The 12,659-nt window shown below is 35.1% G+C and overlaps 1 protein-coding gene across 1 annotated transcript in view; it reads right to left on the bottom strand.

The window, feature by feature from the left end:
- LOC150092447 (uncharacterized) overlaps nt 1–12,659 on the bottom strand; it is a 39,554-nt gene that overhangs the window by 4,622 nt on the left and 22,273 nt on the right. Inside the window, exons 2-13 of the mRNA XM_090415069.1 lie at nt 11,579–11,728; nt 11,367–11,439; nt 11,036–11,144; nt 10,717–10,882; nt 10,254–10,323; nt 9,043–9,229; nt 8,829–8,928; nt 8,490–8,629; nt 4,165–4,291; nt 2,784–2,897; nt 2,508–2,687; nt 1,420–1,613 (exon numbers count right to left, since the gene is read on the bottom strand). Coding sequence (XP_090271195.1) covers nt 1,420–1,613; nt 2,508–2,687; nt 2,784–2,897; nt 4,165–4,291; nt 8,490–8,629; nt 8,829–8,928; nt 9,043–9,229; nt 10,254–10,323; nt 10,717–10,882; nt 11,036–11,144; nt 11,367–11,439; nt 11,579–11,728 — 1,610 coding nt within the window. The remainder of the gene's footprint in view (nt 1–1,419; nt 1,614–2,507; nt 2,688–2,783; nt 2,898–4,164; nt 4,292–8,489; nt 8,630–8,828; nt 8,929–9,042; nt 9,230–10,253; nt 10,324–10,716; nt 10,883–11,035; nt 11,145–11,366; nt 11,440–11,578; nt 11,729–12,659) is intronic.

Genomic DNA, 12,659 nt, shown 5'->3' with positions numbered 1-12,659 from the left:
TGTCGAGTTTAAACGTGGCCGTACCAACCTTGAAGATGATCCACGTGAAGGACTTCCAAAAAAAGTGTAACAACACCATAAATCGTTGATCAAGTGCACGATATGATATTGGATGACCGGCGAGTCAAAGTGCGTGAAATCGCTGAGACTATAGGCATTTCAAAAGAACGTGTAGGATATATTTTGCACGAAGAATTGCAAATGTAAAAGCTTCGGGCAAGATGGGTGCCACTCTTGCTCACAGCAGATCAAAAACAATTATATGAAAATCTCTGAACAGTGCTTGGAGCATTTTAACAAGAATAAAACTGATTTTGTGTGTAGATTTATTACTATGAATGAGACTTGGATTCACCATTAAACACACAAATCCAAAGAGCAGTCAAAGCAGTGGACAGAAGCCGGTTGTTCAGCGTCAAAGAAGACAAAGTCGATTCCATCAGCAGGAAAGGTCAAGGCATCGGTGTTTTGGGTTGGTAAAGGTATTTTGTTCATTAATTATCTTGAAAAGGGTAAAACAATAACCGGGGAATATTATTCCGATCTTTTAATCAGATTAGACGGAAAAATTCGTGAGAAAAGACCCGGTTGGCAGAAGAAAAAAATCATCTTTCATCAGGACAATGCACCTGCCCACAAAGGGAAAATTCAGGGATCTGCACTATGAATTGTTGGAATATCCACCCTATTCCCTAAATTTGGCTCCCTCTGACTTCCATCTCTTCCCAAAACTAAAACTCTTCCTCGCTGGTCAGCGTTTTTCTTCGAATCAAGAGGTGATTTAGCTGTAGAGGGGTATTTTGCAGATCTTACTGAAAACCACTACAAGGATGGGATATTAGCGCTGGAGCATCGCTGGAATAAGTGTGTGTCTTAAGGGAGATTATGTTGAAAAATAAAAAATAATTTTAAAATTATAAATTCGTTTTTTCATTGTTAGGCCGAGAACTCTTTATACCACCCTCGTAAACAAAGGCTAGAATGTAAGAAATAATGATATAAAGATAAGAATCGTTTTAAGGCTGTTAGCTGGCTGCATTAGATCTGATTAAGTGAAATTTAAATTTAAAAAAAAAAAATTAAAAACAAAAAAGGCTCAAGACTGAAACCAAAACCAAACCTATTTTTTGCAGTAAATAGAGGTTCTTATTTACATAAATTTGTGAATTAATTTAAGTAAGAAGTAACTATATTGATATATAATTCGAATTACACTGTTCATTTATCTTTTTATAGAACACACCGTGGTAGTCACGTGTGTTGTAAAGACATATAGTACGAATTTGGATAATAATTCGAGAGTTTAGCGCCACCCTAGATCCACTTAAACTAAGATGAATTATTATTATCATCAGCCATCTACCGAATTCCTGATAATAATTCATCAAAAATAGTTTTTACTGAGGCATAAACCTTTACCTGCTTCTCTGAGGGAGATTTTTGTCCGTAGCCCCCTTGGGCACTATTTGTGATGTACAGAGGATGATACAGCGAAGGCTTTTTGGGGTTATTACCTCCCTCGACCACGAAGATGTAGCTCTTTCCTCTGTGAACTGTTATATCTGGGGTTGGAAGACCATTAATGTACCAGATTAATGCTGGTGTATTGGACTCTGTAGGAAAAGAAAAAAAGAAACTTTTGTAGAATTCGTATTTGCAATAATGCAATTATAAGAACTTTAATCGAAGTAATATTTCGCTAGTCATGTTTCTCTACGCTACATACTTTTTATGAGATTCAATAGTAGGTGACAGATAAGATAGAAACAAGTAATATACGAAGCGATTATAATGTTGTAAACATAATGATCTTAAAAAGGCTAGAATTATTAAATATAAAATAATTCCTAATATTAATTAACATGGCTTGAAGCCTCCAGTTTAAAGATACTATGTTGCAAAAACAAGTTGGTTGCCAAGGAGAGCCCGTAACACACGAGATTCGTTCGTTCCACAGTAATGGGATATATGGCAGTTCTTGAATGTGCAGATCTCCTTCATAGAAGAAAAATTTTCACAGAAGAGCAATTGTGCTTGGCAGAACTTCTATTAGAAAGGACATTGGTATCCTGGTCACGTCTAAACGAAGCCACTTCTCTGCCATCATTACTTCTACCCCTAGACCGCATGAAGATCCATTCTACCATTCCAATGAATATTTCATTCCCCGGTATTGCTTTCTCCAATTATGGAACGTAATATGCAGGTCACGTGGAATCTCCTTGACAACTGACCACGGCCCATGGAATCTGGAAACAAAAATAGTACAGCAAGACAATCTAAATGGTAATCTACCTATGAGCAAAAAAACAGAAAAAATATTCCTATCGTGCAACTATCAACATTTTCATATCTTATAAGGTCTGTTAAAAATCAGACGTTTTTTAAAAACTTATTACAATAAGTTTTTATAAAACTAATTACAATAAGTTATTATTGCGATATTTAATTCTCACGATGCTGAATTAACTTGATGTCGTGAGCATATGATTGAGATGAAATCTTACCTTGCCCCTCTTGGAGTTGCTGTGTGGGCCCAATCTGCAAGCGAAAGGTTCGATCTACGGGACACACAATTTCCGGAGTAGTACTGATTGAAAGCCTTTCTGATCCACTAGAGTTCACATCATCATCGGGAGGAGGACAGTTCCATTTGGATTTTCGTCCGAAATCCATCAGTAGGTTTCCTGTAATTAATAGCTTTGTAATTGGTGCAAGACGTGCTACGAAACAAATTTATTAATTTATTTATTTGAGAGAAGAGAATTTGTTTTACTTCTTACCTCTGGTCCTCATTCTGTGATAGCTGATTTCACCATTATCGCTCAATGGACCAATAGCCCACACCACTGCTTGTGGACCATCCGAGTAGACGTGTTGATCGAACTGGGCATCTTCTAGAGGTCAAATATACAAACCATGAGGGAGTCGTATTTTTCTCGTATATACAGGAATGTCAAATATATTTACACTAATGAGTGATTACTGTTATTTGGGAGAGTGTTAATAGATAGTGTTGAAATTCAAAGAGCATATTGCTAAGGTGGACAAGGTAGGTCATAGGATAACTTGGTTACATACTAACAAGCAGTGATAAAGAAGTTATCATTCCTCTTTACAATGACTTAATACTGCCATCTTTGTGTAGCTCAGTGGATGTGGCGTTTGCACACCACCGCGCTTGGCCGCACGAAGGAAGACTTGGTTTCGAGTCTAGTCGGCGACTAGAGGAAATTTTTCTAAGCCTTTTTTCGACTGGTTCCCGAGTTAGTCGATCTCTGGCACGGGCAAGCAGGTTTTTCCTCCCGGAAACTCGGGTTTTTCGTCCTGTAAACTCAAGAAAATCGACCGTAGAACCCACATTATTTCAGACATTAAATATATTGTGTTAGGGTTAGGGACCACGAGATGGCGGCACATTTGAGCCGTCTCTCTTCACTGCGTACCGCTTAATTAGTGATAGCTTTGGGCCATCTGTCTCTGATTGGGTACTAGTGGAGATTGAACTGCCCACTCAGTCTCCAAAAGTTAGATAGGGCTAAATGGCCTCGCCTACTCCCGTAAACGGGAATAAAAAGGCGTTAGCTGATTTTTTTTTTTTTTTTTATCTTTGGGGGTTTAGTCTGGTCACCTTGGTTTGTTGCGGTTTAGGAGATGGTGGTGGAGAGGATCCTCAGGCGAGTGATCACTGTGGCAAACCCATAAATTCTCAATCTGTGACGATAGATTGATGGAGGATTTGCGAATTGCAAAAGTTCATTGATTACCAAAAGGGCTTTTATAGGACAGATGCTGAGGAAATATTTCAACAGTAGGGGGGATCGTCTCTGGGAATTGAGTAAGAGTATGGTCAGCAAGGGTATAAGGACTAGATTTTTTGCTTGGAGGATAGGGAATGAGTTAAAAGAGTTACTCGTAAAAGAGTCTGTTGTGAGCACTTTCTTTGTTGAGTTCAAGAAGCAGGATAGATATTGCGTGGACAGTTTGGTTCTCTCGCGATGAGTCTTCGGATTCAATGGAGGCGACTGTGCAATAATAATAATAATAAGAATAAGAAGAAGAAGAAGAAGAAGAAAGAAGAAGAAGAAGAAAGAAGAAGAAGAAGAAGAAGAATGTCGTGCAGGAAGTCTTATAACGAGTAGTTTTCGTTTTGGGCGGACTTACCAGCTTTCACGGGTCGCTTCAACGTGACCATGGTGTAGCCATTCACAGTCGCGGCATTGAGCATCGTCACACTGTTTGTACCTCCAGGAAGTTTGGCGTCTGGACAGGACCCGCTATTACCATTACACTGAAAAAAAAAATGATAGTGTTGAATACTACATAAATTACCTTAAATACTGATTATATACAAATAATGGATAAATTTAAGTTCACTTTAAATAAATAAATATATTAAAATAAAAAAAAAAAAAAAATATATATATATATATATATATATATATATATATATATATATATTATAATTGACATATATTTATTTAAAATTGGCACCTCCCAAAGTACATCCCCCTTCTCTCCAAATATTGACACATAGTTACGTTATCATCATATTCTTGATATGTATCCTGATGTTCAAATTGTGCTTACTATTTGAAAGTAAGCACGATCCTGTTAGCTTTATTGCTATCTTCCTACAAACTATCGTTTTCTAAGTTAGTCTGTTATCTCAGGACTCTAACATTGTGTGCGATCTTATATTTTGGTCTTCTAAGACACTACCAACTGCATCCATTCGGATAGATCTTCATCTTCCTCTGGGTTTTTTTTTTTTTTTCTTTTCTGCTGTTGTGGATCAAACGCCTGCTAACTATTTCCCATTCAGTGTAAGTGACCACACCACTTTAGATTGCCTCTTCACATTCTTAAATGCTAACAATGTCAAAGTCCTTGCTATCTATATCTTAATACGATTCTGTCATTAATGCAACCCGTTCCCTAATCTTTTTCAGAAACTCTCATGCCTGTGGTCTCTAGTTTGATTAACTTTATTTCTAACCCGGTTTTCAGATCCATAAGTTAACTTTAATTAGCGGACACTCGTTTTATCATTAATCCTTCACACTACAGCGGAAGTATACCTCCCCCCTACTCTTAAATCGTTCATGTGAAAGTTCTTTTCTCAGTGGAGACGTTCACATATTAAAAATAATTTTGAGGCATGAAATTTTCAATTGAGAGCCCGGCATTTGCGGGAGGATATAATTATATACAAAGATGTTTTTATCTTTTTCTGCATTTGATTAGAAATTTAAGAGAATCAGGATTCAATGCATAATTTACTTATTCATCTATGCTTTCATTAGAGCTTAATTTATAAATGATTATTTTTCATTCTAATTAGCATGGCAGCAAGAATCAAGAAATTTTTCATCAACGTAATTAGTGTTAAAAGCTACTTTGGTAGTTATTACCCCGCTGGAAATAAAAAAATATTCTCAATAATAATAAACTATACGATTTTTTTGACATTACGATCCCTTTAAATTCCAAGACTTGAAGAAACCTAAATCCAGTAGACCTTGCGGGATGTACCCCCCCCCCAAAGAACTACAGTTGTCGAGTCCACTGAAGAGCTTCTAGTAGAGCAGCAGCAATCGCTGGACAAGAATCAATATGGACAGGTGCTAGTTCAACTCCTGGACAGTTTTCGCATGTTTCATAGATTCTGGTAAAGTCTAGCCTTTGAAATGCTCCGTCCTTGGTCTCTGGTGATGAGTGTGGTTATTTCTCTATTTTCATTAATTTTGTTCTTCTTGATAGTTTTTTTTTTACCAATCTTATTTTGGCGATTGAGTTAGCATCAGTTAGTGAGAGTGGGTGTAATTTTCGAGTTAATTATCTTGCTTCTTTGGCTAGTCTGTCTTCTCTTTCATTGTCTTCAATATCTACATGGGCTGGTAGCCAATTGCAGTGCGCAGTTCTTATTTTTCAAATTTAAGTTAGTTAGTAGTTCATAAATTTCCTGTGAAAGTTTTATTTTTCCATTTTTTAATGCCTCAAGTGCAGATTTTGAGTCCCTGTAGATGGTTATTCCACTGTAGTGCCAAGAGAATCAACTTTATTAGAACAAAAATGTACAAAAAGTATTTATAAAGAAGTTTGGAACAGTTGAATCCTTTTTTTGAACCTTGTTCAAAAAAGGATTCAGAGGCTTGTGATTTTTAACTGACAGCAGTTTTACAATTCTTTCTCTAAATGCTAAAACCTGGAAGCTTTTCAGAAATCTATAATGTGAAAAATGTAATAGTATCATCAACGAAAAACCAGCTGAACATGTCTAAGTACATAAATGAAGAAATATCCAAATCGTTTAAGAATTAACCGGCCTAGTTCGCCGCGAGGTTAGTATTCAATCTCTAAACACTATATTATGTATTTTTTTATCTATATATAAAGCAAAAATATTAAATAGCGCACCTTTATATAAAGCCAAACATCGAACGAACTCAGTTTGCTGAAAACAAAAAAACATCGGGTGTTTTTTTACTTGAAAGGTCAACGAATGCATGTTGCTAGGCAACCCATTCGTTTATGCTTCCAACGATAACAACAGACAATTTGTAAAAAAAGTGTATTTATTCTTTCTTTGCCTGTGTTAACAAACATGTTTATTAGAATTCAAACAACTTTCAAAGCAGTAGAACAATATTCGCATTTATTATATAAAACAAATGTAATAAAATCATTATTTACTGAAATGAAATAATTTAGGTTTTTCATTTATTTAACTATTAGATTCATTTTTAGGACATTTGTTTTAATCATATATTAATAAAAGCGTTTATTATTCTTAGCATAGTACTTCAATTCTGATTCTCGACAAGTTGCAAGTACACGTTCATTGTCTGGATAACCCTGATAAGACTTGAAAAATATGATACACAATTAAAAGAGTAATTACAGGATAATAAATTATAACATGTTATTTATACATATTTCCAATATTTTCAATCTTTCCGAAACCCAAGACATCATTTTTTTAGCATGTCTTCAATTGTTTAGATTATGTATTATTTTACATTTACACACTAGATGGCGACACCTGCTGAGTGACTCAAGGAAAACAAATTTCTAGATAACATCTTATGGTGAATTAATGTTATTTATATACACCAATTAAGAAATTAGTAATACATGCGATTAGCATGGTAATCTGAAAACTTAACAATTAACAAAAGTTTAGATTAACTCAAAAGCCTCTATGGGTTATTATTTATCGGGACAAACTGACTCAAATTAGTAAACAACAAAGATTCTTAAAGATTGATAAACAAAGGTACTGAATATGGCTGAAGCAGACCTGTTGGATGAACTGTGCAGCTATATGTATCTTAGAAACTGCTTTTAGGAGCGGTGAGGGTTGAAACCTAGTCCACACCAGTAGCCTACATATTAAAATGCTTCCGTGAGCACGTACGGCCGATTTCTTTCACGTCAGTGGTTTAAAGCACTTGCAAAACCCGAACCTGTTTATTTAGTCCACTGTGTAAAGAAAAACATGGTCCCTTAGGCATACAAGAAATAGAGGCAATATCTAATAGCGTAAAAGATAAAGACTCCATGCATGCATATCATCTGTTTTTCCTCTACACATGCTTAAGTGTAATCCATACCAGTCTTTAGTCCCAGTTTTCTTTGAATAAGTTTTTACGCGACTCGCATTCACGAAAGGCTGTAAACGTATAGAGATTAGTACCGTGGTGGGGCTAACAAGTTTCATTTTTTAAACATAAAAAAAATAAAAATAAAATAAACTTATGTATAGAATGAAACAAGATAGATACAAGAGCTCCGAGACACCCAAGTGGTAGTTGTATCATGCTAGTATACATGTCTGTGTGTGTGTGCGCGCGCTTTAAGAGAAAGGAAACGTTAATAATATTTTTACAAAGGCCAGACATTCATGTATTCCCAAAGTATGGTGCGTGCGCGTGTGTGTTATATACATTTTCCCCAAAGAAAACATAATCTGTTTTCTGTACGACGTCTATCCAGGTCTGATGTCTGCGATTATAGGATTTCTTTTAGCATTCCTCACCAAATGACAGCATATTAATCATTTACTTCTTGTGACCCGAAAGTAAACCAGCCAACATCTAGAGAGCATTTCACACACTCGAGTTCCGGGAGCTGCAAATGGTGCGGATGAGCGATCAAGTAAATGATGACTGATAGAAGTAACCTGCAGGTATCAATCAAACAGTAACATCCTCCTGGAAATTATTGTTTCCTGTCACGAAACTTCATTGGCCAGTGAGTACGTGCAGTCAGCTTCTAAATGTAACCCATACACAACCCGGGGCCTTTGTACTTCATTCACTGAACTCCCCTCCCCTCTAAAATTACACGAGTGCATTAGGGGCTAATCTTTAAGACGGAAAGGCCACAATATTAATTTTTCTCCAGATTTATTATTAGTATATTAATTGACACAATTACTTTCATGATGCTTTGTTTCCGCTACTTTAAAAAACTGAATGACTTACTTGTCCCTTAGATCCCAAGTAGTAATCGATAGCGTGTCCATTCCCGTTTTCGTCCATCCAAACCACCACACTATCTGAATTTACCATCTTCGTTTCGGTATCATCTTTGCTTAGGCCAAAAGACATGTACTCCTTGTTGCCTGGAATAATAACAACAGTATCCCGTTTAGAATGAAATCAATGTAAACTAATCAAGTCAAAACTACGATTCACCTATTCATCTGCATTTCTATCACAAACTCCGTAAGGAGGCGCTAATGTAGTAAACAACAGAAAAACACATTATCGTAAAAATACTTTTTTTGAAAATATGAGATTCAAGGAAGCCCCAGAACTCACCAATCTTGCCAACCAGCTGCATCACGAGATTCTCTTTGTCCATGATCCATCTGACTTCGAATCCCAGATCATCATCTAGAACTTCGCAGTTTAGCTTGTTCTAAAGTGGAAATCAAGTCACAATTAAGTTAATAAGATACCCGCATACACCAAACGCAGTTTTATTTATTTATTTTACCAGCTCCTTCACTAATTTATCTGTAAATAAGCTTACCTCTTGACTCACACCTAGAGTTCGCGGTGATGGAGGAACTTGAACCTCAGTGGGAATTTTTATATGTCCAAAGTCATCGTTACGCTCATCATTCCAGACGCTGAGCCAATCATAATCATAGATGGACTCATCTCGTGGTAGAGAAATCACTATAGTCTGTTTATTATATCTTCTTAAGGGGGCATCGCTTAAAAAAAAACAGTAAAATAAAAGATAAGTACATTAATAAATGTACCTAGAAGCAAGTTTGCTGCAAATTAGAACTAATTTACAGATCATAGAAAACAGACTATACAGCAGTCCCTCGATTAGTGCGCCTCATGCGTTCTTTAAAACAGGCGCGTTAATCGAAAATGCACTAATCGAATATTCCTCAGATTTCTTTTTTGAATCTTAATTTTTTTATTAAAGAATTAGGGTATGTCTCAGGGCCTAGTTAAAGGAAAACCATGAAGCTGAAAGACTATAAAACATATTCAGAATATACATTTATTATTCTACTTTTTAAACAAAGAATGGAGCTAACGTAGTTTGGCGGCCATTTTGTTTCTTTTTTTTTCATACAACCGATGGTATGGCCCTGTTGCCTCTTCTACTCTTCTGCAAATTTTACTGCTTCTCTCTTCATCAGGGTTCAGTCTCGAAGAATTGCTGCTTAAAAACTTCGATTGTACGAAAAATATTTTCAAATCGTTTCTGTGAAATATCTTTTGTCTGACTATCAGTGGTTAAATTTTCTTCATATTCTTCGGGATCTTCCCGCTGCGCATCTAAATTTAGCAGGTCGGAATCACTCAATTCTTCACAATGAGATTTAATTAACTCTTGGACATTATCATTGAAGGGGAGAAAGAAATGAAGGCCGTACGAATTGTCGCCAATACGCGAAATCACGTGCTTTATAGATAAAATTTCCCAACTATTATACAAGCAAAATAGTCACCACTTTAAAAACTACCCTATTATCGGAATGGATTCTTCTTTTTTGTGACATGCGCAGAAGTGTCTCGAATCTGTGGACGTACTTTAGCAGACGACATAAATTTTGGCGGTAAAAATTAGGAACATAGTATACATAGTATAGTGGGCCATTAAAAATAACTTTGTAAAATGCTTTAAATCAGTAACTAAATTTTCATAATGTTATTAGATTCTCCAAGTCATTGAAGAACGGCACGATACTGTATAATGATCTTAAACTATTTTCTTACCTTCCATTTTCATCCAAAAGACGCAGTCCTCCACTATTAGATCGACCTCCTTTCGACACCCACCAGAATGCTAGTAAATAAATAAAAAAGGATTGATTCTTCTGGAGAATAACCTTCGTTTCAATAAAATTATATTTATTAAAGTAATTGCTCAATTCAAATATTCAAAGTAAATTATTTATATTGAAAACTAATTCAAAATTTCCTCAACAATATTTTGTAATAAATTACGGCGAATTATTATTATTATTTTCAAAGTAGAAGCTTTCGCTGATAGCATTAGTATTCGATGATCTTTAAATGCTTCTAGCAGGATTGGCTGCTTTGAAGGAGGAACAATGTAGCCACTACAACCGGGATTTTGAATCCATCTCTTTACAAGCATAACTTCAATAAATACTACGTAATAATAAAATTAATTTCAATAAAGAATCTAAAAATAAATAAATATGTAGGGAAGTACCTTTTTCTTTGCCATCATAGCTGAAGTCCGGTATAAGGAATGTCTGGGAGTCTAAAATAATAATCGAACTGGAAGACACTCCGTGGCTGGTACTAGTTAAAGGGCCGATTTCGACCGTTTCTGGTACGGTCAAATTCCGAGGGAATATTAAACTCCCAAAGTTAGCCTAAAAACAAAAAGAAATCAAGTTTGAAGTAGGATAAAGCCTGTCAATCAGTTTTCAAAACGAATTAGTATATCAAAACATAAAGGTATGTTCTTTTCCTTTTTTTAATATTGGATTAAAAAGTAAATTCAAAAATGATTGAAATTCACTTACAGTGAACCTTCGACACCATATTGATAACCACTTGAGATCCTCAATTCGCTTTCCCTCAGGTAACCTTAGCAAAACATCTTGGTTGTGATAAGCAGGTAAAGGTTCTGTGCTGGGGAATAATAAATATTATTATTGAAACATAATGTTATTTCGCTATATTTACAACATAAGCTATAACATAAATATTATTATATTTTAATATTAGCATTAAATGTTCCACTTTATTCATTCACTTATCCATGTAGATATTTTTACTTTTTTTAATTGCGTTTAAGCCAAAATTCAACTAATTGTTTGTAGTGTTTTGACGTATTTTAAAATTGATACTTACGAGCCATTTTCGTTAGGAATTATAAAACCTGATGTGTCAGGACGTACAGAATGACCAGCCCAAAAGAACGTGTCTGTCAACATACAAATATTTATTTAGGAGGCTGACAAACAGTACATAAATAACGAAGTATTTCAGTTAATACTTAATTACTAACGTTGCTAAATATCATGTTTAGTTTGGAAAACAAATGAGGATTTGTTATGACTTACCAGGGCCTTTACCATCGTAATTAAAATTCTTAATGAAGATGGTTTTATCATCGACAGCGTAAACATCTCCTCTGACGTCATGGAATTGGGTGGAGAATTTTCCGATTTTAACTCCGAAGTAAGATAAAGCTGTTAGACTGCTAGGTAGACCTGAATAGAAAGATAAATCAATTTTCTGTGTTGTTAGCAGTGCTGGTATTTAAGCTTTTAATGCTGACTTAAACTATATATATATATTTCAAAAAAATTTATAGATTTATTTATATTAATCCACGTGCATTATAATAAACTGTAAAAAATGCTGTTTACAAGTACATCCTGGTTTTTATTTATTCTTCACAGTCCTTGAAATTTAAAGGAAAACGGCAACAATCTTGTTAGCAGAAAATTAATCAATAAGATATTATCTAGCTGTTTTAACCTCCAGGTTCTCCTTAAAAAAAATGCTTCTTTCCTGTAAAGTCTTGTCCCACTAGCACACCTTTTAATCGTGCAACAGTACAGTGACCACCGCATCGATCATTCTTGAGTTCAGCGTTCTTAGACATTATTCTCACGACTCCCCTGTCCTCAACTTCCAGTGACTTGCAGCGTCATATTCCAAAGAGTCTTATTAACACTGTTTACACATCACTGACCTTATTTTCATCAGAAACAGCCCGGAGGATTATTATAGACGCACTGGTTAGTAGGACAGGGTGTTTGTGTTCCAACTTCATTAATTCATCCCACTGTGTTATGTGTGTCAAACATATTTATCAAAGGAAATTAATGAAATAAAAAATTGAATCTAAAATAAAGCAAAAAGTGTGCATATAATTGAAGTTTGTTTACTTTTATATAACTCTAAAGAGTTCCTCAACATTAGGAACATAAAAAATAAGCGTTTTTAATTTTTATTTGATCTTTTTTTTAAATAAAAATGTCTTCCATATTGTCAAATGAGAACAGTTGTGGGAATAACGCGAACAAGACCTAAGTTCGCATTTTATGTAGTACGAAATAAATTTTATAGACTTTTCAAATGAAGGTGTGATGGTTGGTTTCATACGTGAATTAGAAATATATATTGAATTGAGGT

Source organism: Typopeltis vanoorti, chromosome 26 (assembly GCF_054136105.1).
Source record: "Typopeltis vanoorti isolate ZY-2024b chromosome 26, IOZ_Tvanoo_1.0, whole genome shotgun sequence".
NCBI lineage: Eukaryota > Metazoa > Arthropoda > Arachnida > Uropygi > Thelyphonidae > Typopeltis > Typopeltis vanoorti.
The sequence above is the reverse complement of the archived record's forward strand: the minus strand, read 5'-3'. Positions and strand labels throughout refer to the sequence as shown.